General features: G+C 37.6%; 1 protein-coding gene and 1 long non-coding RNA gene across 7 annotated transcripts; both read left to right on the top strand.

Moving 5' to 3' along the window:
* The first annotated feature begins 412 nt into the window (after nt 1-412).
* Nucleotides 413-4121, top strand: LOC114877912 (chromosome transmission fidelity protein 18 homolog). Its single transcript, XM_029191053.2, has 11 exons — nt 413-651; nt 722-991; nt 1058-1193; nt 1275-1464; nt 1550-1974; nt 2064-2306; nt 2394-2734; nt 2815-3056; nt 3140-3402; nt 3469-3709; nt 3796-4121. The coding sequence occupies exons 1-11, from the start codon at nt 570-572 to the stop codon at nt 3952-3954; spliced, it is 2592 nt and encodes an 863-aa protein (XP_029046886.1). The 5' UTR covers nt 413-569; the 3' UTR covers nt 3955-4121.
* Nucleotides 4122-4535: 414 nt separating this feature from the next.
* Nucleotides 4536-25709, top strand: LOC114877931. Of its 6 annotated transcripts, none has more exons than XR_003789669.2 (5): nt 4536-4570; nt 4786-4898; nt 18257-19801; nt 20030-22929; nt 23021-25709. It is a non-coding gene; the product is annotated as an uncharacterized LOC114877931 (long non-coding RNA). The 6 variants fall into 6 exon arrangements; XR_003789668.2 differs by having other exon boundaries at nt 20030-24400; nt 24467-25709; XR_003789672.2 differs by lacking the exon at nt 23021-25709 and having other exon boundaries at nt 20030-20485; nt 20550-22728.
* The last annotated feature ends 742 nt before the right edge of the window (nt 25710-26451 follow it).

Genomic DNA, 26451 nt, shown 5'->3' with positions numbered 1-26451 from the left:
CCAATAAAAATGTACTTTATATCTAAAGTATGACAAAAATAGCACATGCTCCTTTACAAACTTTTCAGATTCTGTTGAAATATTATACTTATTCGTCTATTAAATTCTTTTAACGTTACAATTTATAAAAAATTCCTCGTTGCAGCTGTTTCTTTGTAAACATCAAGCATGCTTAAACTGGTGTTTATTATTCCAAACGCCGTTTCTGAAACAAGCACACGTTATTTCGAATGCAAAACGCATACCCGATGAGAAAAGAGAAAAGACCATGCAGTACAAGATGGTAATATGCAAAACGGCTAAGAAACTGCAGAAAACATTTTAGCGATTTTATTACAGTACTTAATGAATGACTTTGTTGAAATATATATATACATATATCATTTGGAAGTATATGACAATGTGCGATTTTTATTTATTAAGTGCATTACCGTTTTAAAACTGCCGCAAAAAATTAGGCGGGAACATATAATAAACATGATACAAACTCACAAGAATTGAGTATAAAGAACGTTAGATGAATATTAAAATATTTGGTAATTGTGAATGTTTAAAATTAAATATTAAGAATGGATTCTGAATTTCCTGACCCTGATGAAGAATTTGATTTAGTCCATGAGGATGAATATGAACTTTTAAAAGAGATAGAAGGTATACAAGCCTTAACCTTAATATCTTTGTATAATGACAATACCATGTAATAATAATTGATATGTTTCAGAGCTTGAAGAAAAGAAACTAGCAGAATCTAAAAGAAATAAAGCTGTACAGGAAACATCTTCACAGAAAAATGAATCAAATACTTCCATAACTAATGTGTCCAAAGAATTAAATACTCCAATACCTAATAATACGCAAGGAAATTTGTGTACACCTAGTACCAGTAAAATTATTGAATGCAATAGCAATGCTGAAATTGACAATACAAAAAAACGGTGTTATGATGAAATTTTTGGTGACATTTCAGATATATTTGAAACAAATGAGTTTGGTACGTATTTCATATAAATATAAATGTTTTCACCTCATAAATAACTTTGATAATTATAATTTGCAGGTGGCTTTGAAGAACCAAAAGAAAAGAAACCACGATGGGATGAACCTCAGGATGTAATTAAAGCAGTATTAGATGCTAGAGAAAAATTTCATGAATTTAGTAGAGGAGTTTCTGGGAAAAAAAATCATATTAAAGAGTATGTCAATGAAAAGGGTATTACACATTGCATTTAAAACTTGCTTAACATTTTTATTTAATGTTCAATGATTTTATTTAGTACAAGAGAATCTATATCTCTGAGAGTTCCTCGCTGGAATTTCATAGCTGTAACTAGACCACATGATGCACAGCGTATATATGTCAGAATAAAAAGTGATGAAAAGAACATAATTAAAAGAAATAACACTTCTATTTCCAATTTATTATCAGTACCATACAGCCAACTTAAAGCTGAAGCTGAAGAAATTGTAAATAATTCGGTTGCATATATTTCAATCAATCTATATGATTATTTTGAATTCCTTTTTCTAAAACGTTAACATTATTTTTCAGATCATAGAAAATGTTAAACGTGCCAGTTGTGAAAATTCCGAAATTTCTGTCATTGAAACTAATGAAAATGATGAATTGTGGGTTGATAAGTACAGACCTAGAAGCTATATAGAATTACTTTCAGATGAAAGTGTGAACAGACATTTGTTACACTGGATAAAACTTTGGGATAAAGTGGTTTTTAATCGAAATTATGTTCCAAGCAAAAAGGAAAAATTACAGTCTACATTTGGGAATAGAAAATTTATTAAAAATGAAGTTTTTGAAGAAGTAGATAGTAATGGTTTCCCTATTCGGAGAGTAGTACTGCTTACTGGACCACCTGGATTAGGGAAAACTACTTTAGCTCATTTAGCAGCTAAACATGCCGGCTATAATGTTGTAGAAATTAATGCAAGTGATGAAAGAAGTCCAGATGCTTTTAGGTAATAAAAGTAGACAGAAAAAAATTTGAATTAAGATAAGCATACAGCTAATATTATTAATTTTTATAAATATAAATTATTAAATTTAGACAAGTTCTTCTTGCATCAACACAGATGAAAGCTGTAATGGGAAATGATCCTCGGCCGAATTGTCTAGTTTTAGATGAGATTGATGGAGCGCCGGCCGCATCAATCGATCTTTTAATTAAGTTTGTACAAGGTAAATTAACTACAAAAAGTAAAAAAGATAAAACAAAAAGTAATAAAAAATCAAATATTTGTCATCGTCCTGTAATATGCATTTGTAATGAACCATACACACCTTCATTAAGGTAAATTTTTTGCTTGGTTTACATACATAATTTGTATATTTTTATAGAGAAACATTACAATTACTTCACATTAATTCCATGTTATAGAGCTCTTAGAGCAATTGCTCTTATTATACCTGTACCAGAAGTAAGTCTTGCAAGACTAGCAGATAGATTAATGAAAATATCGCAAAGAGAACAGTTAAAAGTAAATCCACATGCTCTTATGAAATTAGTGGAAATATCTGGTTGTGACATTAGATCATGTTTAGGAGCACTACAATACATGGGTGGTATTCGTTTAGGAGATAATTTATCTTTTGCATTAAAAGACAGTCGAAAGGGACTGTTTGATTCATGGAAACAAATATTAACAATACCTGTGAACAAAAATGGAATACTTCCGATTTCAGAAAGAGTACGTCTTGTATTAAAAACTGTACAACAAGGTAACATTTTTTAAACAATTGTGATTTAATTAATAATGTAACTTTCAAATATATTAATAATATTTTTTTCTTTGTTTCAGGAGAAACAGAAAAACTAGCACAAGGCATATTTCATAATTATCCAGAAGTTTGTAATGATAAGTTGAATTACATATCTACATGTTTACAATGGTTTCAATTTTATGATGAAATTTGTTCATTCGTTGGACATCTTCAAAATTGGTCTATTATGCCTTATACAAATTATGCATTTGTTACTTGGCATTTATATTTTTCCAAAGCAAGGACTGCTAGATTATCTTATCCTTCGATCGTTTATGAAGTAAGTATCAAATGAATAAAAGTGAAAAAAAATTAACACAATAAAAATCCATAAATTTAAATTAAAGATAGTATATTTTATAGGTGCAACAAAAAAGGGAGAAAAGTATAGGAATTCTAACAAGTGTTCATCGTAGTAGTGGTTGCGACAGTACAGTGTTAGCTGTCGATATTGCCCCCTTTTTACCCGATTTGTTGTCTCCACGATTACGAACAATATCTGGACACTTACATTCGAATAAAGAAAAAGATGATATTGCTCGAATAGTAAATGTTCTACTTAAATTTGGTCTTTCATTCACACAAGAAAGAAGTCTTGATGGAACTTACAACTACAAGCTAGATCCGTACGTTACAAATACGCTATGAAGTACCAAATGAAAAATCATATTTTAACTATGTATCTTTTTCAGCAATATTTTTGAAATTGCTATTTTTCCTGGATGTAAACAACATCGTTCACTTGCATATTCAGTCAAGCAGATAATTGTACAGGAGTTGGATGCTGAACGATTACGTCGAACAGCAAATGCAATAAAAGTTATAACGAATTCTACTCAAAATGAAAACAAGAATATTTCAGAGCAGAATGTTACTACAAAACCTGTAGGATCAAAAGTCGCTATAGATGAACAAACGAAAACAAAAGAAATCGTAAGTATCGAAAAGTAATTGTTAGTATCTGTTTTTTATGTCATTCTGCTTAACATTTATACTGTTTTATGTTAATAAAATTGTAGGTATATAAGGATTTCTTTGGAAGAGTCATTAAAGTAAATCCAGATAAACAAAAAACGACGAACGCTATCCTAATGGAAAAGTATCCTATATGGTATAAATATAAACAAGGTTATAGCAATGCTGTCCGCCGATTCGTAAAAATGAAAGATTTCCTCTGAATTATATGTATAATGTATAAATGAACAAAAAAATTTTGATATAAAAAGATGGTGGTATTACTACGACAGTCCCTAGAAAAATCTCCAGAAACCATTTTTCACCTGTTTATTTTCGTTCCTGCTGAACAAATTACAAAGAAATTTAAAGGACGTGTTCAGGAGGCCCTAAAGAATGGCGCGCTGGTCTGTATTTTGATTATAATTTTTGTACATATTAATATTTTGCTTATGCATACATTGCACATAAGTGTCAAAATTTATATCTGAAATAATATGTTCTTAAATATTTCGTATCAAAATAGGAAAGTGTTATTAAAGCAATATTCCCCTTTATTTATTACATAATTACAATAATATAAAATATAATTCAAGACGAGTGTTGCTAAAAAAAGTACAGTATTCGATTTTTTCGCTGATATTTATTGTATGAACGATTCCATTACGATTAGCATTACAGTTTCGAAACTTCTACCAATGGCTGTGATTGGTTGTTTCATTCGGCATCCTTTCATTTCGACCAATCAGACACGTCGCTGTGTGAGCGAGTGCGTCGATTTGTGACGCAGTACAGCATTCCTCTTCGAAGCTTCGTTCGTATTGCACGTGTCTGCAACAGGTAAGATTAAATTATCTTCAAACATTAAATTAAATTGTCTTTCGGGTGTTAAAAGTACAAAAAATAGAAAGAATAGCTGGAGAGAAGTCTAGATTCTGAAGTGTACATACCACATTGCAAATACAATTTTACGGAAAGAAAATGAATAATAATGAATTCATGGTCAGTATTGTTTAATTATGTACTTATACATATAGCATACATGTGTCATTTAGGTATTTGAGCTTAATTTTCGATCAAACATGGCCTGTTTTACCGATGCGGAATTCGGAGTTCAGCCTCCAAAACACAAAAAGAAACATCGAAGAGTACTCTGCGAGGCTGCGAGGTTTGTAGGTTGCTTTTCTTTTTTGTTATATTTTCTCGTTAATTTTTGCATTACCTTTAATTCATTTTTATATCACTTTTATATTATTAGTAGTTATGCATAGATTTATTAACCAAGTTGACCACAATTTTTATTCCCATTGATTCTATTTTGTTAGAAATCAGTCGAAATTAGCATAACATCATAAAATTATTAAAATAATTGCTTCACAAACATGTATTTTAGAAAGACCGCCATAAATCAAATATTTTTCAATTCGATCTTATCGCCATCAATACAAGAACGGCTGAAACTACTCGACTTATCATACGATAGTCGGTAAATTGTTAAGTAGTTTCTGCTGCTTCTGGATAGATAGCGCCAGTGTTCCCTTGTTCCGGAAAATCGATTGGTAAGTTATGGAGTAGTTTCAGACGTTTCCGTACAGATGGCACTATGGTTGAATTATAAAAATACTTGAATTATTGCGGTTTTTTTGGATTTCAAGTTTATCAAACAATTATTTTAATAATTTGTTGGTCTTGTACTGATTTTGACTGATTTCTAAATAATAGAAAGATAATCTTCTGTTCAATTCTGATTAGAAAGTATCGTTTCTCAAATAGTTTTGCAAATAAAATAAAATAAAATAGAAAGAGAAATTCATATTTTAAATTCGAACAATTATAATTTCTTGTCTGCCTTTTAAGTATTTTTGTGATCTCAGAATGTTACATTCGTAAATTCATAGACTTGCAATCGTTGCAAATTCTCCTGTTACCTGAACGGTCTTTTCTTCACGTAAAAAATGTGGAGAGCAATAAAATATTACGTCCTTGTGCCGTTGCACGGAAACTATAATTCGAACCATCAAGGTAAATCGTCGATGTTGTAACACGATGCGTATGCGAATCCTACCGCTGATGATTGGAAAAAAAACTGCTTGCACGCATCTTGGTTGATTGCGATCAAGGCCTCGAAAAGTCCCTGTTGATCGATTCTCAGAAATAGTGTATTAGAGTAAAAATCTTCTTCAATTAATTAATAGTCATGAATAGTCGAGCCATTGCATTAGCGTAATTACGTAGGGGTCGGGATGGGCCTAATAATTTACACCATTCATAAATTATAATTCCCAGAAGATATGAACAAATAGTAGAAGATGCATAAAGAGAAAGATTTATTCACAAAATATTTAAATGACATTTTCTTTAAAGAAGTACGTGAAATATTCATAGTATTTCACGCTTGAGACACGGGTATATAAGTTCACTATCCTTAGATGGTTGCTATGAAAAAGGCCCGGGTACAGGCGGTACGTTTAAATTCAAACCGTCCGATGCGATGGTCAATAAAAGTTTATTCCTACACGCGTGGCAATGAAAATTTATCGCATGGCTGTGATATCAAGCGAAACGAAACGCAGGTGCGCCAGATTGTTGCAGCGAATTTGCTTGCGGTTTCTGTAAAAACATAGAAATGCGTGCCCTTTTCACACCGACCCCGCTACGCTAACTATGTTCCGAAGCTTTTTTATATTACAATGATATTTTTAATTTTCGAATATAAAGGCTGCATTCCAAAAGTGTCTTGATAAAAGTTCGAATGCCGAGAAAATATCTGAGTACTGACAAAAAAAGGAAATTGTATACGCTAAAAATTTATTATCTTTTATCTAAATTAGCGTTTTAACGCATTGTAACTACGATAGAGAATGTTCAGATTTACGTGCGGTACAATGCATGCATTATTGTTCATCATCGTATCATTTGCAAAAGAACAATGGATTTTGAAATGAAAGCTGAATATTATAAAGCTACAAAAATAGGCATTTTATCAGGAAAACACATGATTGCAAATAACGTTGTTTCATACCACAAAGTTTCCTCGAAAAGCCACGAACGGAAATTACGCTTTGTAAGTACTGTTATCGTGTCCTGAGAAAAAAATGACCACTGATAACGACACACGTGTTCAAAAGACGAAACGATCGCTCCCTCAAGTCGTATTAACGATACATACTCGAGGAATGTCGCCTCGGTAAGTGCAGAAGCACCTAAAATCGCGAACTATATAAAAATTTATAAATTACAAATCGGGCGTGCCTTTTCAATCTGTGATTCGAATTGATCTTTTTCCTTAGTTTCATTAACCGCTTCGAATATTAGAATAATAGAATGTCAAAACTTTTGAATTTTAGAACTATAGAATCCTGGAATTCTATAAGCTTAGAATAATAAGGGAATAGTTTACCCTACCCCTTACCTTAATTTCACCATGATCAAATCATATCAAATCCGCCACTTGATATGCAACAACCTAATAATTTACCTGCTCACTCTACTATTTCATCTTTGACTAACTAAGATTAAATTACTATGTTCATAAAAAATCTCAAAATTAATTTTCTTCTTTCACGAATAATGGCCATAAATAACAGTGAAACGACCACCTGAAGTGATTTAATTATAAACGCGTATGTACATACGTGGTTGATATACCGCGATATAGCACAAGAAATTAAATATTTGCTTCAGGTAGCATTTCAAATTAGAGAAAACAGAAATGAAAGTGTAATGTGTATACGAGTCCTGCATCGTAAAATCTGAGAACCTTGTCTGATCAAGTATATTAATACTTAATTACCAAGCTTATCAACCAAGCTTACAAGCCATTATCGCGACCCAGGTCTTTTAATTTCTTCTTTGTTCAGCCGCAATATTAAACCATCTGTACAGCTATTAAGCGGCTAAATAACATTAACAAATACGAATACGAGGTTTTTTAAAAAAATAATAGGATACGAATATACAGGGTGTGTCATTATATGCGGACATATTTCTATTTTTAACCGAGTTCGAAAAGGAGGAGATTACTGAATTCGGTCAGTATTTTTTTTTTATGTATAATAGAAGAAAATTTTTAATTTCACGCCGCCTCCGAAAAGGTTGAAATGTATTTAGTATACTATTTAACGATTAAATAAGTTTTATTAATATCTGTTGAGTATTGGCATAAGTGAAATATAAATTATTTTACACTTTTTCGCGCACGTCGAAGTCGGTTGTATTTTTTGTTAAAAATTATTTTTTGAAAAATAGAGTTCTTGATTTAACAGATTGAATTCTGTAGGGGTCATCAGTAGCACTAGATTAAGAAGGGGTTTGAGGAGGTTCATAGCTCAATAACAAATTCTACCTATCTCATGCATTACATTTTTTTATTTATATAATAAAGTTTTTAATCCGTTACGACCCACATGGAATATTATGTAAGGTTTCAATTTTAGCACAAAGGTTGCTTATCACTGGTTTATAAACAATATTTGGTATCTGATGTACGTACTCCAATATATACCAGTTTTTAATCTGTTTTTATAAAAATTTCTCAAAGTGACTACGTATAACTCAGGTGTAAATTCTAGACTTCTTATCGTATGACCTTCTAGCTTACTCAAAACTGCCAGGTGTTGTTTTAAATGACTAGAAATCCTCTTTAATACCCTGTCGTTATTTATTGCTACATAGTAAATCAAAGACTTCAGAAACCCCTACAAAAGAAAATCCAATAAATTTAAGTCTGGTGATGGAAATAGCCGGTGGATTAGTCTTCCACGATCTATTTATTTATTTGAAAAAAAAAAAAGATTTGACTAATTGTGAAATGAAGTGGAGCAACAATATGCATAATTCTTCACTTTTTATTCTAAGCACAAGTATTAGACAGAATATCTTGTTATCAGCAAAATATGACTTATTAAAATAACAAAATAAAATAATATTTTCATAGTGTTATTTGAAATGTTATGTAAGTCTGTATATGTACATCATTTACAAAAGTATTATTGCATAACATTCAATGATATAATCAGGGCATAATCTCGGAGATGACACTATACTTTCAAAAGTATCAGATAAAGATACACAAAAAGAGTACATACAATATATGTTCCGATCAACGTTAACCGTTTAATTGTAGCTTGCGTACAGTCGTCGATTCATTAATTCCCTTGTGAGTTAAATGATTGTTATCGATCACACACCTGTACGATTATCAGTACCTACTAATTATTTTCGTTCAACTATTATCACTCACCGATAAGTTGATATCGGAACTCGGTCAGTACACATGTACTCATTGTCAGTAAATACACAAGATTGATTTTCTCGAAAACAGCATGACCGATGGTTGTTTGTGAAATGAATCATTTCTTAGCTATCTTTTGAACTTTCTAAAAATCTTGTCCGACACAGGTACTTACTTGTTAACAAATCTAATAAATGTAAGGACGAGCGATTTGCATAACGACCTCACTTAAAGTCACGGTCGTGGTGGCGCAAATCTTATAAATATCATGTGGAAAAGGTCAAACATTAAGAGAGTCGAGTACAATTTTATAGCATTGCTCCACAATGCCTTGGACAATGGGTGTAAAGGTAGAAAGTGAAGGTATTCATTGGTCACAATCTGCTCTTCGAATCATTATGCTTGGATAAACCGCTTACATCATAATCAGTCTCTCATTATACTACCTATTACTCATTTCGCTTCTTGCACTTTCAAGATGCTTGTTTATGAACTACCGACTATAGTTTACACCCGTGTATTGTACTTCAAGGTCCAAAAAATGGGTAGCATTGTTGAAATCGTTAAATTTCATAACTGTACTTGGTCTCAACAGTGTCTCGCTATTAAGTGTAGATTTATAACAATTGTTCTTTTAACTGATTCATTTGACTCTACATCCCGTATTATAAAGAATTTATGAAAGTTTCATTTTACTCGATATTCCGGTAGAACTACCTTCAGGCATAAAATAGTCTGAAATCAGCAGGTAACATGGGAAAATATGGCGAGATAGCGTTCTTCAAGGGTTCGTTGATAAGTTATAGCTTCGCCACTTAACACGAAAATGTAACGCTTGAAAGCACTGAAATGTCGTCGGAAAACACGGTTCCGTGATCGTAAGTCAAGAATCGATGCCGATATACTAAGAAACAGCGAGCGCACCGATGCTGAATTGTAATTACGGCAAATGCAAATTACCTTGCACTCGCCAGCATGTACTAGTTCAACGCGTCATTATTGTTTATTAGCGCGAACACTTGCTGTTTTTATCGCGTGCGAGATGCAACGTCATATTAAGAATAATCACGAGACCATATACGTACCTATACTCGAACAATAATCCCACGCTCCAGGCTGGCATGCTTTTTCTCAAGGTGATAACAGAGAAAAATTCAGTGCTCCTATATGGAATAACGTGCGTAACAAAATCTGAATAAGAGGTGTACACTTGTCTTTGTTTCGCGAGATGTATCATAATACGTCAGCATAATTTCAATGGCAAATTCAGTTTAAAATTTGTAATTTCTGGCGAATGAAGGAATTGAAAAATCGTAGAATTATCAAGCTGGGCAACCGAATTTTCGACGACATTTCAGAAATTTCTCTGCTGGTTGCTTAACGAGCTGCAACGGTAGCTCGTAAAGTAACGCGAGACTGAAAGTCAACAAGAGCTTGTAATCGCACGAATTAACGCGCGCGAGTCTCGACTGAATGTGACACGCGAGTGTCTATTTTTAAGAAGTCTCATTGATATGCAAACTCAGCTACAGCGTGGCGCGCGCTAGATAAGCCTTATCTACGAGGCCTACCTACACTCGGGCACGAGCTAGCCCCTCAGTTCGTGGCCGTTTTAATAACTCCGTAAACCGTGATTCGATTACGTTAATTAACCGTCGTAATTTAACACTGCTTCATTACGAATCGTCGGGCTACTTTCCAACGCGGATGATTCTTGACAGTGTCGCATTGATCGCGTTTCATTCCGAGCACTCTAGGCCGCGTTCTCGCAGTGAAATTTATTCTAAATTGTAATTTCCATGGATCACTTTGCGAACAATCGTTTCGCAAAGTTGAAAATTTCTATTTCCTTTTTCAAAATTAAATTTAAAAAAACTGAAAGTCCTAGTGAAAAAGTAGGTTTCGAATTCATAGGTATTAAATGCATCCAACGATAAGTTTGTAAGAAACAGCTATAAATGACTGTTGAACGGTATAATCTGAATCAGTAACAGGAAAATAAGTCTGCTATAATATATTTTTATGTCGATCTTTCATGGTTGTCGATAAACGTAGTAAACAGATTATTTTGTAAATAACGTCAGAAGTAATGCAAGCAAATTTCATTTCTCAATAGAGTGCAATACTTATGTGCAATTAGAAGCTGATACTATCGATGATTAGTAAGAATAATACCGGATGTTTTCAAGATAGCACGTCTCGAACATGTGGAACAACTAATGACCTCAAAACAAGTCATTCAACAATAACGTTTTTTTCAACCAGCTATCGATGTTCGATTGCGTTCAATCGCGTTTCAAATACCAATCGCTCATTCATATTAACTCTCAATTGCGATTGAACCGGCTAGTACTCTGCTCTATCTAATATCATGCGAGCGCCATTTGCTTCAAACTTTCTGTAACTTCAAACTTTGATTCGTCATAAATGGAATTTTAAGGTTCGTAACTTGAAATTAAAATTCCCTTTTTTCTGTCGCAGTAGCTTAATACACCAATAATATCATTTCTACCCCTATCGCGTTCATTTCGCCAGATTTTCATTAAAAGAACCACCTGAACGATCTCCGGTGAGCAGAAAAAGCTTGAAGAAAAAAAGAAGCTCAGCTGGAATCGGATGCATGACTTTTTTGGTACCGACTTCGTGGGAGATAAGGATACGAGGAATGTATGCAGTCGGTCGATTTGTGTTGCGGGGTCTGATGGCGGAAGGGGAGCTGGAACTTAGTAGGTGCGGCCCTGACTGTCGGCTCTCTCAGCAAGCGAGTGCAGGTGCGCGGCCGCCAGTCTGTCGCCAGAGACCCCTCTACCTCTCCTTGGACCCTTCTTCTCCTCCACTGCTCTCCTTGCCCCATGGAGGACCCAGAGATCGCGGACCCCTCTGACTGCCCCCCCGTCACTGCTCTCCAACCGAGGGAAGAAGGGGCCGCCGTAGCACCTTTTCCTTCTTTCTCTCTCATTTTACATCTCTTTCTTTTCCTTTCGCGTTTTTCTTCCTCTGTCTCTTTCCTCCGTTCGATGTTTGCAACAGGTAGTGAGCACGAGGACCGCCTGTGAAACGAAAGCCAGCCTCACGCCTGCCTTTTTTTTTTATGAAAATTCATTTTGGTGAACAACGACACGGTTGAAGAATAGCATGTGCCCTGAAGATAGAATTTCAGGGTGTTTGCTTTTATTTCGACTCTTCGAAGAGAATCGAGCGCGGTTGACTAATTAATAATGAATAATGAACATTTGGAAATTATAAATTGAGGGATGAATTATTCTTTCGCTTGAAATTCAAATTAGGATACGGTAGAAAAGTTGATTGGCAAGTCATTACTTTTGTTAAAGCTAATTTGCAATTGTTGATTTGATTCAAATCAGGTACAGAATATTTGAAAAATGACATCATTTATTGTACGGGTAAATTGCCTAAGGAGACCACCTTTAGTATAATGTCGCACAAGCTATCTTTATGCTTTCACCGGATATTAGGGTGAACGAACCACTTAGTTAGTAACATGTTATTACCAGCCTGTAACGAAACTATGGCCTATAGAAAAATAGTACCGTTTCCAACAGGTGGATGGTAAAATTGCGACTAAATCGAATAGATTAATGGCACGGACATTTGTACTGATGATGATAAATAGAGAGGACTTCTCGTGAAGGTAAGACGCCAGGTGATTGTGTGAGAAAGTATACGAGGCAGGACACGTTTGAACTCGTCATGACCTGTGCGTGAGCAGAAGAAAAGGAATGCAAAGAAAATACTGGATTCTCCTACGCTCGAAAACGGTCCGAGTTTCGGCCATTGAAATTCTTCGGTGGCTTAACCTGCTGCCTAATATTACCTGTTACTCGTCGACGATCAGACTTCTGGATAAAGAGAACAAAAATTCAATATTTCAGTGTCATATGAGCTTTTCTAGAGGCTAAGGTCCCACGAAAATCTTAATTTTCAAAATATTCATATTAAGATTAATCTGGAAAAAATTGATGTAACTTTCGAAATTTAAATTTTCAAGTTTACAGGCTTTTTCCCCTAGAGCGCCATTTTTCTTAGGGAAATCTACCATGCTCGGTATTGTACTCACGAATCGAATCAACAATTTTCATGCAATTTATCCGCAACGAAAGATCTTTTCGACGCGAACTTTACTCTCTTTTTCCGAGTTTCTGGCAAAAGAAGGCAGGTGTCGGTTGTCAACTCTTTTTACAGCCGGTCGTCGAAGATCACGCTGGCTGTCGTTTCTTTTCTTTCGAAAAATCCTTCGACACGTACCTCGTGCCTCTGAAAACAGTGAAACGCGAACGATTGTCTCGTTGGAAGACGTGACTCAACGCCACTTTTACAGCCGATTGCTCATTTCGGTCGGTGAAACGGGTCGTCCTTCGAGGAGGTCAAGCCAACAAGAAAGACACCTTCTACCTCACTTTTATGCAGCGTCAGAAGCAATGTAGGTATCCATAACGCGACGAAAGATCGCAGCGGTTGATCCTTGGAACAAGCATAATGGCACGGTCATGAAAAAACAAACGAGCCGAGGAAAGTTCGGTGAAAACACGGCATAGTCGTTTATGGAAAGGTCGACACAATGCTACAGGTGCAACGACACCTTGAATTTTCGACTACCTGAACGACTGATTCAATTGAATATCGTTTGAAAGTCTAAATAACAAACGCGACTGGGATAATTTATGTTACGTTATAACTCGGTGTTTCTTCAGAGAGCCACAGGTCAAAAATCAACTGTTGTAGAGTCAGAGGAAACTCTAAGGAGGCTACAGTCCGAATAAAATATTAACATTTTATGAAAATAATACTGAAAGCATTATAACTAATGAAGTATCCGATCCTTCGTTTAATTCCAATGAATTCATGATTTCAAGAGTTCTGAAACTCAGGCAAAGCAGATTTAATCTTAAACGAGCGATAAGTCTCGGCCGTGTATGTCGTGTAATCACCAAAACGGTCATCGTTGTCGTTTGTGACGGGGTTTCACCGCAATCGGTGCGAGTTCCCGATTCAGAGTGCTGGCGTACCTGTGCGGTGCACCTGTACAAGCCCGGCTTTATCGCCGTATAACCAAGCTGCCACCTGTGCAGCAGAGATGGTCGCACAGGTGTCTTTTAAAGCATTTCATTAATTACAAATAGGAAACCGTCGGTCCCTGAACAGTGTCGGCACAACTGGTAATTCGCGGGACACCTGGGCTAACTCTCGGATTTTCTGCTGACGGTCTCCGAAACCTGCTCGTTTCCTGGTAGCTCGATTGAAAGGTTGCAATAAAACGACCGTTGCCGGAAAGAGGGAACACGTTTACAGTTGACAAGCCAGCGAAATCGCTGTGGAATACTCGAAGAAAAGAGAAAAAAGAGAAAGAAATTGGCAACGAATTAAATGAAGAAAAATTCCTTATACAGTGAAATGATGCTTTTGTATTCTAATATCAGCTCCATCATGGAATTATGTTTATTAATCTATTGTTGGTTAATGTTTTACGTGACACAATGAACAGCATCTACACAATTATAACGGTAAACTCGAGAATCTCCAGGTGTTGCGAGAGCCAACACCTGGACGAATACTCGAATTTTCTCAGGGACCCCTGCCTCCTGAAAGTTCAAGGTTTCCAGGACCCCACTGAGTGCAGATGTAGATCAAAAATGTACCCCTAGCTTTTGCGCAAGGACAACGATGTTGCAAGAACATCTGCAACCGCGTTACACGATTGACTTTCAAACGGTTCTTAAACGGAAACACGGTTCTAAGACTGTTTAGCGTTAGCCAATACCATTTGGATTTTTGGATCATTCTAAAATTGCATTTCCTTTTCCTTTCTATCAAATGCAAATTATTATTCAAAAATTCAAGAAACAAGTACATAACAGGATACTTTAAATTGAAATTACAGTTGTAATTTATGGTACATTACTCATTGGTATACCTAATAGAAACCTGTTCGCCTTATTAATCACACACTAAACGTTCGATCATCACTTGTCACGTGTACGAACACGTCTTTCTTTCCCCAGAATGTACTAACGCAGCTGTGCCTCCGAGTAGAGAAAGCTGGACACGTCAACTCGAACGATAACCTCTTGAGGTTCTATGTATTTAAAAACAATTTAGATTGCTTCCTGACGATTTTGTTCTTTTTGCGTTAAAAATAGCTGTTTTTATCTGCACATAATTTTTATTGGCATTAGTTATCACCTCTTGATAAGTATAGGAGGAGATAAAAGTATTTCGCAGCAATTTTTATCCAAACCCCCTAAACAAGTCTATGATACGTCAAAGTTGAATATAAAAAATAAACGTCATCTAAAAATGGAGCCGTGAGATATTTTCCAAAGGTCTATCGAGTCTGCGGTGCATACCTGAAAAGGACCTAAAGACGGTGTCGCCTAAGGCGTGTTCTCCAATCTTAGCAGAAATTCGAGCTCTCCCTCGCGGTCGTCCAACAATAAAACAACGGCGTGGGGTCCGTGGTCGCGATGGAACAAGGCAAGAACGGAAAACAGGCTCCCACGAATCCCACGACACTCGTTTTGAGCCGTGAAGGAAAGGCTGCGGGTGTCCTGGTGGCTCTCCCAACTCCGTCGAGAAGTAACAGACGCGAGTCAACATCGAGTACGATCAAGATTCATTTGCTATATAAATTCAGGTAAATAAATCATCCGTTTCTTTTTTCTCTCGACAAATGAGCATAACTGTGAAGAAGAAAACGTAATTTATTATACTGGCAGGAGAAAAATCTCTTCTTTCCTATCACGATGAAACTCGCGACACAAATTGAGACAAACAGCTTCTGTATATACGTGTGCGCTTCTACGGCTTCTAGATCGCATACACACTAGTTGGCCGTCTCACACATAGCACGGCCGACTTATGAATGGTATCTGCACACGTTCCCACGTCACTGAATGAGTCTCAGGTCTCTCACGTCCGGCAGGATTATCGTACCTGGTCGCGTTCTTCGCGTAAACCGTGCGAGTCTCCTTTCACGTTTCCTCCCTATTCCCTGTGCTCTAGTTCTGCTTCGTAGCGAGAAAAAAAAAGATTTCGACGCTGCGAAAACGTCCCGAACGAAAAAAAGAAAACTTGCTCTCTCCTCTGTCTTACATTCGATGGATATAGGAGTTGCGTAACGAGGCGCATTCCGTGGTTAGACAATGCAATTGCTTCCGGAAAGTTGGAAGAATAGATGTCTAAAGAAATAAAATTCTCATTTTTCAAATTTTCTTCTTCCTAGGCTGAATTTCAACAATTCAGAAGCCGTTATTAATTATTCATTTATTATATTCATTTCTATGTTATTAATCTTAGGACGACGGACCATGGAGAAAGCCCCAATTTTATTTTAATTTTTCAGTTTAATTTCAATTTACTTTGTTTCATTTTTCAAATGTAAATACCTTATTCGCGTCTAAGTTTATTCAAAGACTATACTTCCGAACATTATTGATTACCATAAATCATGAAAACGTGTCGCAAAGAAAACATAAATTCCGGACACGTTGTTCGCGATGAAAAAAGGAATTAGCGCTGAGCGAAGCCGACGGTTCCGCAGGGCCGTAGCACAAAACAGGTGCTTCCAAGAAAAACAGGTGTCCACTCTAAGCCGTCGCTACGTTGGTCCTCGGCGGTACAGCTTAGATTGCGGCACTGACAGACGTGCCGACCGCTGGACGAACGACGGACACCTGCACGCCTCCGATTGTACGTAAGATCGGTCCACCGGAGTCTCTTCCCCTGCGTCTCTCTCACCTCAGGATCTGGTCGCTCCTTCCGTGGCTGTTCTATCCAGAAGAGGAAGAAAGAGAGGAAAAAATAAGCACAGAAATCGTAGGAAAATCTAGTCCGAGAGGGACGAAGCCGAAGCTCGTGGAGTCAACGAGACTTGGCTAGAGAGGAAGACGAGGAAAGATAGAATATGGCGGTCGTGGTTGGCAGAAGGATAGAAAGATCGGCGTAGCAGCACGAACGGAGAGAGATTTCTGGGAGGCAGACGAAGCGAACGGGTTTCGAATCGGATAAAGATAGAGAACGTCGGCGCGGTAAAGATGGAGAAGGGCGCTTCGTGGGACGGAACAGAAGGGGCAGGAGGATGAGGCGCGAGAGAAACGAGGACCAAACGACCGGCACAGACGCGATCGGTTGAAGAAGGACAAAGAGATTGGATTATGTCGGAGGCGCCGTGATTCAACCGAACGCGCAGGTGTGCCGCAGACTGGCCGGCGCCTCTCTGGAATGCGCGACCCCTCTCCGCGACCCCCCACGCCAGTCCGCTCGGCCCAGCTCCCTCCACCTCCTACCAGCCAGCCCCCGCGGCTCGCCCTCCTCCTCCTCCACCTCCTCCTCCTCCTCCTTCGTCCAACACACCGCTTTACCACTACCAGTCGCGACACAGGATCGAGACCGCGAATTGCTAGCAATGGGATCGATTATCTCGCGATGCGCGAACTTGAACAAAGAACGAGAATATTCTTTGTACTGCTAGAAACACTTATGTGGTTATGTTTAAATTGAAATTTCAGGTTTGTGGAAACTAAGGTATGTTTCTCCTGAGTAACATTTGTTGTTAATATATTGAGGGTTATTGATGACTAAAACTGCAAAGTAGATAAATGTACTCGAAGAATTCTAAGAAATTTAAACAGTATGAAGCAAGTACGTATTATCTGAAATTGCTTCCGGTAAAAGGAAATTTTGGGTTTCTAAAATCCTTAGATGAGTCAGCTTTGAGTCACGGTTTTAAAATGTACACTTCAAAATCATAAATGGCTGGTCAATCTTTACACAACTGTGAAAGTACAAAAAAATTAAATTTTTTAACGATGCATTTTCAATCTTCTAATATATGTAAAATATACGTCAAATTACATAAGACTGAATTTTGAGGATAAAATTCTGAGAACGAACCTTTCGAACCTTCGTTCTTCGACCATGATATTTCTCACAGTCTCATTGATGTGTGTACAGGTGGCTGGAATACACAGAAGTGGCCTTGTTAAGATTTAAAGCTATGTAACTGACATATTTGAGAATTCCTTGTGTCAACTGTTTTATGTAAATTGTAATTTACCGCATTGAGTAAACCGAAAGTGTTAATTTTATCAGAAGGAGACACCTGAGTTTATTTTATCAACGATTTATTTTTTGAAACAAAGTCAATGTACTATACGAGCTTTACTCTACTGTTAAATATTTGATTCTTGATATCGAATAATGAGCAATTTAGTTCATACAAAGGATGAGATCAAGTCTTTCAATTCTCTCTGAATTCAATTTATCCTTTGTTACAGACTTGCTCCCGGTTTGCGTGTGGTAACGTTAGCACATTGAATGAACGGCTGGAGAGCACCGGCTCGGTCCCATCGCTAAAGCTGCGGGTACACACGCGAGTAAAAGACACGTTCGTGTTGCATGTGGGACTGTGTGGTTTCGACGACGACTACGTCACGTCCTCTCATGGCAATCAGTGCAGCTGGCCACCAACGCGTTCCCACGGGGCCAAACCGACCCGGCCGGCCGGCCAGCTTCGGTCGCCTTTGCGAACGCGCCTTTTACCTCTTTCTCTTTCTTCCACCATCTCGCTTTCTCTCACCTGGTATACCATTCCTTCCATCTCCCTTTGTCCCTTTTCACCTCCACTTCATACCTTTCCACGTTGTTTCGTGAAGATTACTCACGCGGGTGCAACAACGTTTTTACCTGCCGCACTTGCCGTGTAATTCCAACGGTTCTACCGGATAGACACTCTTCATGACTTTTTTTTCCCCCCTTTTATATTACTCAGACAGTCATTTTCGAAATGCTGGCCCGATGATGATTTATGAAAGGATCGTTAGGATTTTATTGCTACTTACAAACGAGCCTTGCATACATGCGAGCGGATTTAATGGACTGCCGAGAGTAACTGAAGCTCCTCTTCGCGTGGATCATTAATTAAACATCCATGTAGATAGTCGTTGATTAGAATAATACTTTTGGTTAGTGTTACATCACCTGACTGATTCTATTTCTTTGAACATGACAATTATATGATAATTGATCGCGACTGAAAAGTAAATGGACAATGAATAGTCATTAGCGCAAGGTAGGGGGCAGAGTGCATCTTGTATAATTTTATTTGAATAGAAATAAATATTTGAGAGAAATGTAATACAGTAATAATTGTCTAATTGAGAGGTCAATATTTTGTAACAAAATTACAAAAGTAGTGGTTGAATGAGAAAAAAAAAAATGAAAGGATAAGTTTAAAATACTTCACACGTTGCAGCATACTATTCAACGAGTCGAGTCGGTCGTTTGAACGGAACGTCATACATTTTAAATTTAACTCGGTAATGTCTTTAGCGGGCACGCGTATCATTAAAATGTTCCGCATGCGCTAATCACCAGACACACGAACGAACGATTGGCGTTTCATTAAAAATATCCGCACGCATGGCTTCTCTTTGCTTCGCTGCAACTCTATTCCTGCGGCTCGTGAAACGAAACTGTACGAAGGAACAAACACGGGGGTCCTTCCACGCTCTTTTTCCTTTATTTCTTATCGCCTTCCTTGACTTCTTACCTTTCTCCCTACCGAACTCATCCCCCTTTTCCTTTCTCCTCCACCTCTCTCGACTTTTCTTTTTTATTTCTTTTATTTTTACCTGCCAGCTAACGCACAGACGCGTTGCATACACGCGCAGTCGAGTCGTTTTCGAGACCTTCTCGCAGAATTCATCGCCACGGGTGTGCTCGTGGGAGGCTTTATACGGTGTCCATGGTGAAGACGTTCAAATGAATTTACTGTCGTTGTTCTTTCTCTGGATGGGTACCACCGGCCTCGAAAACTTACGGTACAGACTATACTATAGGATGATTTCATATTACGAGAGCAAATATTTTTTACAGTGGCAAAATGGTTTTTAATCAACCCAAACGCAAAATTTTAAATATCTCGAAATAAAGAAAATATTATTTATTCCACCTTGATAATCACCGGCATTTTTGTACATAATGCTTTTAGTATATAATAAAAAAAACTGACTTTATTTGTTTTTAACTGCTCAACATTTATGTTTTAGATGAAAAGGTTCGACACAGCTGGGAAGAAATACCTACTAAAGTTGGAATAGTGGTGGTCTTTGATATACACCGTTATCGACCCGAAGAGAAGTAACGTTGAATGATACGAGGGTGGCCAGCACACTTTTAGTCTGTTCATGACTCGATCTTGAAGTTTGATACGCGTCTTGTAGCTCGTTTTCAAGAAATATGGTGACAGGGGTTACAAAGGTTTTCCTCAGCCGCTGAAAATCTCTATTTCCTTTCATAATATTTTTATCAATGTTTTCCTTTAACCCGAAATCACGAGATAGTAGAGTTACAGGAAGTAACAAAGTTATTCATGATCTAACGATTGCGTTTATTTTTCATTTCTGATTAATCTCGTTCGTTTTCCAAACATTTATGTCCACCCTATCAATCCCGTTACTATTTTAGAAAATTAGAATTTGCTCCTATGACTATTCTTTCAATAGGTACATACCAAGCTGTAAATTACAAGCCTTTACTTATGTTTTTAATATACTCTCGCAATTACAGGGCCTGGAAACCGCTTGGAAAAACCGGCGTTCGAGTTAAAATCGCACGCATTGTGCATTGTGCGACACAGTCGAAAAGCGTCGACCGCATCGTCGGGCGCAGCTATATAAACGAGTGTTCTTTGAACAACAATGTTCCAAGGCCGACAACAGAGCATTTCGGCACACCTGAGTTACCTGGTGCATTTAATACCTGGCTGCAGGTACGATGGGAACGACCCGACAGTTCTGGAATTCCGTTCAAGGTTCCGTATAGATTTCATTTTAAACAGCTCTGGTAAACGATGGATATAAACCAGTCGTTGAAAACGAATCTTACACCGAAACAATGCCCGTGAAAATGACTTTATACGCAAAGGCAGGTAGCAAATACGCCTTCAGTGTTCGTTGTCGAACAAAAGATAGAGGGGGGATACGAACAACTGCTTCTGTCTTAATGGGATTTAACTGGTCCGGGTTAGGGCTTACGAAGCGCAGCTGCAGCAAATATAAAATTCAATGTCTAGCAGCGGAATAAACAGGCTGCGCTGTCGAGGAGGTGCCCTTGCTAGGTGAGACTATCGTGTCGTACCTAGTGCTCTAGATTTCCGTTAAACCGAGAAACAAACGACGCGACGCGACATGAAAACAGGTCACCGAGCGTTAATGACGGTCCGGTGGTGCGTTCGTCGTCGCGCATATACGCTCGCCGCTCGGGTATTTTAAAAACCGGTGACGAGCTTGTATTTTCGCGGTACGGACCGTTTGAACAGCTGCGCAAATAGTGGATCCTCGCGGCACGATGCTCCGCAATTTTTGTCTCCTGTTTCAGCTCGCGCGTATTTTTATTACGGCTCGATCACGAGCTCCGTGCCATTCCGCAATCAACGACCGTATAAATTAACAGGGACCGCTTATTTCTGTACCTTGATTCCCCGTAAAAAGTGTATGTACCGTTATCGAAGCGAAGTTTTTTTCATTCGAGTGTCGCTCGACGATTTAATTTGTCAGGTCGAGTTCCTTAATACAACATCATTCGAGTAATCACCGTTCGATTATTGGTGATTATCAGCGGTACTATCCAGATTTGTCTCCATAATTCCAGCCTTAATGTTCAGGTTCGAGCAGTGACGCACAACCTCGACGTTCACTGATTAACATGTTCGTGCCCGGGGTAACAGGTGCAGCCCGGCTGATTGTAAGATAAGGCGAACTCGTAAATGAAACTATTAAGAATCATCATGATTGATATCGAAACAATCGGTAACGTATGCTATAAATTTTACGATTACTTCTGAAGATCGGCATCATTTTGAAATGGGTAGATTTACCAAACTTGGATTGAACGCGTTAAAGCTTTATTAATTTTACAGATAAATGAAAAATTTTTTATCGTGAAAAATTTCAAAGCTTACGATCATTACGTCGAATTAAGAAGTTGGAATTGTTCACGATTTCTCCCTACATATTCCGGCGATCGTGGCGGCTAAGAAAGGCTGTGCTTACAATTAGCACCGTGTTAGAATAGAAGAAGACGGAGAGTCGAAAAGAGGAAAGAAAGGAATGGAGGGGCGAGAGGAAGAGGAAAAGAGATGAAGTACGATGGAGCAAGTGTGGGTATATAGTTATAGCCACCGTGGCCCTGATACGATGTTACAGTCTGTAGGCAGTCAGGAATCAGGAGGGTCGCCCCACAGCTAACACGTGCAAGGCGCACGTGCACTCCGAGAGACCACTCTAGCCTCTGGCGCACAATCATCGGATGCCAAGATACACTCCACGGAATAATTTTCGAGGGGCACTCCCATGCCTTCCTCCTTCGACTCTCGTTTCGCGAAAAAAGAAATCAGCCACGAAGGAGAACGAGTTTCGTCGATTTAAGGACGCGTACCAACGAACGGCATCCATCATTTATCATGGGAAATATTCAAATTTCGTCTATCACATGAATTGTATAAAATTTTTCATTTATTATTTAATCAATCTTCATAAATAACTAGTAGGTACATAATTCTAAAAATGATTTATTTATAAATAGTAATTTGTCAATTCAATACCGGGTGTTTTACTCCGATACATAATACAAGAATTAAAACTCGATATCGGTATTCATAGTAAATTAATTTTGGTCCTAGGCTGTACCTAAGTTTGAAGTTTGCAAATATTTCCTGTCAGCAGCAATAAATCGCTATTCGCTAAAATTTATTCGATCGTTTATTCATAAAATTAACTGAATACCGGTATACGTCATACAGTTATCACATTTTGCTCGAAATTTAGATTAATTTTAAAATATCTTTTAGTGCCAGCCAACAGAGTATCCTCCACGACATTTATCCCAACGTCTACCTTTGAAGTGTTTAATTATTAATATCCAAGGTATAAGAAGAAATAGGTGAAACGTAAGTAATATTTCCTTCCTAAAATCCATTATTACGTAAGTTTTTCTAGCCGTTCTCCCTTTTGACGGTAATAAATCCTGGTTCTCTGAAGCGTGCAGTCGGATGAGCGAAGATAACACCATGTTTCCTGCGTTTTTCTGAAAGAATCGAGCAAGCCTGGCGGCCTTGTACGCATGTTGCGTCGGTGTTGCGCACCACGCGGCACAAATTTATTCGCGCGAGTGTACGAGTGTATACGAGGTGAGTACCTACGCAAGCTATCGCGACGGACGACGCGACGGACGCGCGATGCGGCAGGAAGCACACGATTACGGGCTCGCTTTGGGGTCGTTCGTACCCGGTGCATGTGCGGCAGCTGCAAAGATGCGCGCAGTTTCACCGGTCGCAATCTCGACGGCCCGATTTCGAAGGAGCCGGGCACGCAACTGCGCTAATTATAGGTGCATACTCTAGTCTTTCTTTACGACAAATCGTAGCCGGAGGAAATATATGCGGTCGCATCGTTCTACCGCCATGGCTCCTGCCTTTATAGTGGTTAATTGAACCGTGTCGCTGGAACTCGATCGAGATAACTGAAATTGTTCATTACAGACGGTGGAAAGGCTTTCCAGATATCTCCCGATACACTAATTGAACACGACTAATGATGCATCAAGATTTTTCTGATCTTTTCCTACAAAATTGGTATCGACGATTCTATTTAACTTTCATTGTTCACAGACGATACATACGTGTCTTGAAGGAAGCTCTGTTTCACGCGATAGAGTAATTAAAAAAATGCAGACAGATCTTCCCAGCTGCGCCAACAATTAATTACTTCGGTATGCGGAAAGTTGGCTACGTATGGAAGTTTCATCGATTAACCCGTTTATTTCGATAATGCAATGGAAGTACACGGTTTATTATGTAATCGACCTCTCAGCCTTTCGTTTATCATAAAACGTTACGAAATGTTATTGTGCGGAATCGACCTTCGTATCGAGGCGAAACGCATATCTGCGTCAAAGATCGACTGTCTGGTCTCCTTTTTTCTTTCTTAATATCGAACTTTCAACGTTAGTATGTACAGCACTGGGCATGGTGAACTTCCATAAGGAAAATGGTCGTATAAAGGAAGACAGTTCAATAACTATAATTAGAGGATTGAAATATTTCTATGATTTAGAGGTTTATGGTATTTTACCTAGCCCTGCTTTTGACTTAGGTCCTAGGGTATCTAAATATCGATGATTCAAAAATTTATGATTTCTAATTTACTTTTTAAAACAAAATTTTACTTAGGTTTGTTTTCGACCTACGGGCTCCGAATATCAATGATTCAGAAGTTTATCAAAAACACACAGAAGAGCTTTATTCATCCACGTCGGGTTACGTTACGTCTTCGTGCATTATCAAAGTCCAGCCATTCATTTGTTTGTCTTCTGGTTTAACGTTCACAACATCCCTGACTGGCAAATTCTCGGCTCATTACGTGAGTCACACTTCAATTGCAAGGGTTGCAACAAACAATGATAACCAAAAAGGCAATTTTTTACAGGTAGGCTCGCGTTCATCGCGATAGGTACAATACTTGTTCCCTAATTGAAAAGAAGCGTGGACAGCACGATAAAATCGTACCAAGTCACACCTGTTTATCGACAGCACTGAATTACATGTTTAATCGAAACTGTTTGGTCAGATCTATTGGAATAGATATCAAATACAAAATTTGTATTAGGTTGAGCAATCTTGATTATCACAGAAGTTCCTATTGAATTTAGAATGAATTACGTATTTAGCAGTGGTTTGGCAAATATAGTTTTTATAACTACACAAGCTAAGTTCTATTCTTTTATTCTTACCAGACAATCGTTAATTAGAAATTGTCCAGTGTAAAAACCCTCGTATTGTAATTTTTATTTCTACATAAAAACGACAACAGTCCACTAAATATTTTAAAATTTATTATAAAAGAAAAATAGGAATAAAGATCAAGTCGCCACTAATTGCTAACAATAAAATCACTTAACTTTTTATCGTCATAAGCAATTTCAAATCAGTTTCTGTGCACGTATCGAAGAATCCCCGATAGTATCATAAAGATTCACAAGTTTGTAAAAAACCGTGTCGAGTGTCTTATCGCGAGGCTAAGCATCGAACTGAATAAAGATATCTGACGGTCTCTGTCATTCATATAAACTTCATAGATTTTCGGTTCGTCTGCACCAAGAAATTCACTTAATCACGATTCCTTATCGCGTTATCACGATCAATCGATTCGAGTGCACGTTCGGTACAGCTGACCGAAACACCTGGCTCGTTTTCACGAAATCATTCCTTTCGGTGAATCACGACACGGACATGTTTTGATTCATGCTCATCTCCTGCGAGCCATTCGTTCGTTCGCTTTGCATTCTGGCACGTAAGCTTGTTTTCGCGCCACGTAAATTTCAACGATTATGTTTCACTGGACACGTGCACAACTCGGCCCTCGCCATTCGCGAAGACGTTCCTCGACGGTGGCGGGTTTCGAAAGCAGATACTATTTCGAGGATCCATAATAGTTTATTGAAATAATCTTCTACTAGTAAGATGCATTGTTTAGATTACACCTAATTAACATAACAAAGCGTTATATAAATTTCTTTTAAAAAAACGAGTAACACTGTCGCGTATTGTTTTATGCATTACGATGATAAGGGTATTGAATAACAATCTGCTCTAAAATTCAAAATGGAAAACAGAAATATTACGCAGCAATATAGAGTACACGTTACGTGTAACGAGTTTGAGTACAGTAAGACTGCTAGTGACAAGTACAACTATTGATAATTTCGTATAGAAATACTGCGTCACCAATCAGCCTACTATCACACGAACTTGCCATGTTTCTCAGAATACTGTAATATTCATGCAACACTTCATTCGTAGATACAATCCGTTCATTGGTCCTGTTCAAGACGAGAGAATTCGCATTGAGTTCTTTCAAGGTTTGACATTTTGCTTTGTAAGAATCAGTCCTCATTTGCATATTTTAAACAGCAAAGCATGATTTCCATATGTATACGTCGTTCAATAGTTAAATACTGTTTCATTGGTAACAGGCAGTGGTATAACTAGGATTTATTCATACTATAATACATACTTTTAATTGCAAATAAAATTTTATGAACATAGTTATTTTATTTATGTTTAAATATTGAGTCAGATAATTTAAGAGTAAATCGTCTACTTTTTGTGGAAATACACTTTTATAAACGCAAGAAAATCTGCGTCGAATCGTTTAAAGCCAGGTACCCTCTATCATTTTATTTTTAATTCTTGCCCTCCTCTTCGTCGCGATATCACAACTTTTTTCCTCGCGTTCGTTATCTAAAGAAACCTATGTTGATAAAGTGCATCTTCGTGTACACGAACGCGATTCCATTCCTTGTCACACGTAATAAAACTTACGTAATTGTACCAAACGTTCGCGTTGTTTGCCTAAAAAGCGTTTATCGTTTGCGTAAACGATACCCCTCGTACTTTCCTGTAATTGATTCA

This window comes from Osmia bicornis, chromosome 5 (assembly GCF_907164935.1).
Source record: "Osmia bicornis bicornis chromosome 5, iOsmBic2.1, whole genome shotgun sequence".
NCBI lineage: Eukaryota > Metazoa > Arthropoda > Insecta > Hymenoptera > Megachilidae > Osmia > Osmia bicornis.
Note: the sequence above shows the minus strand (reverse complement) of the source record. Positions and strands in the feature narration are given on the sequence as shown.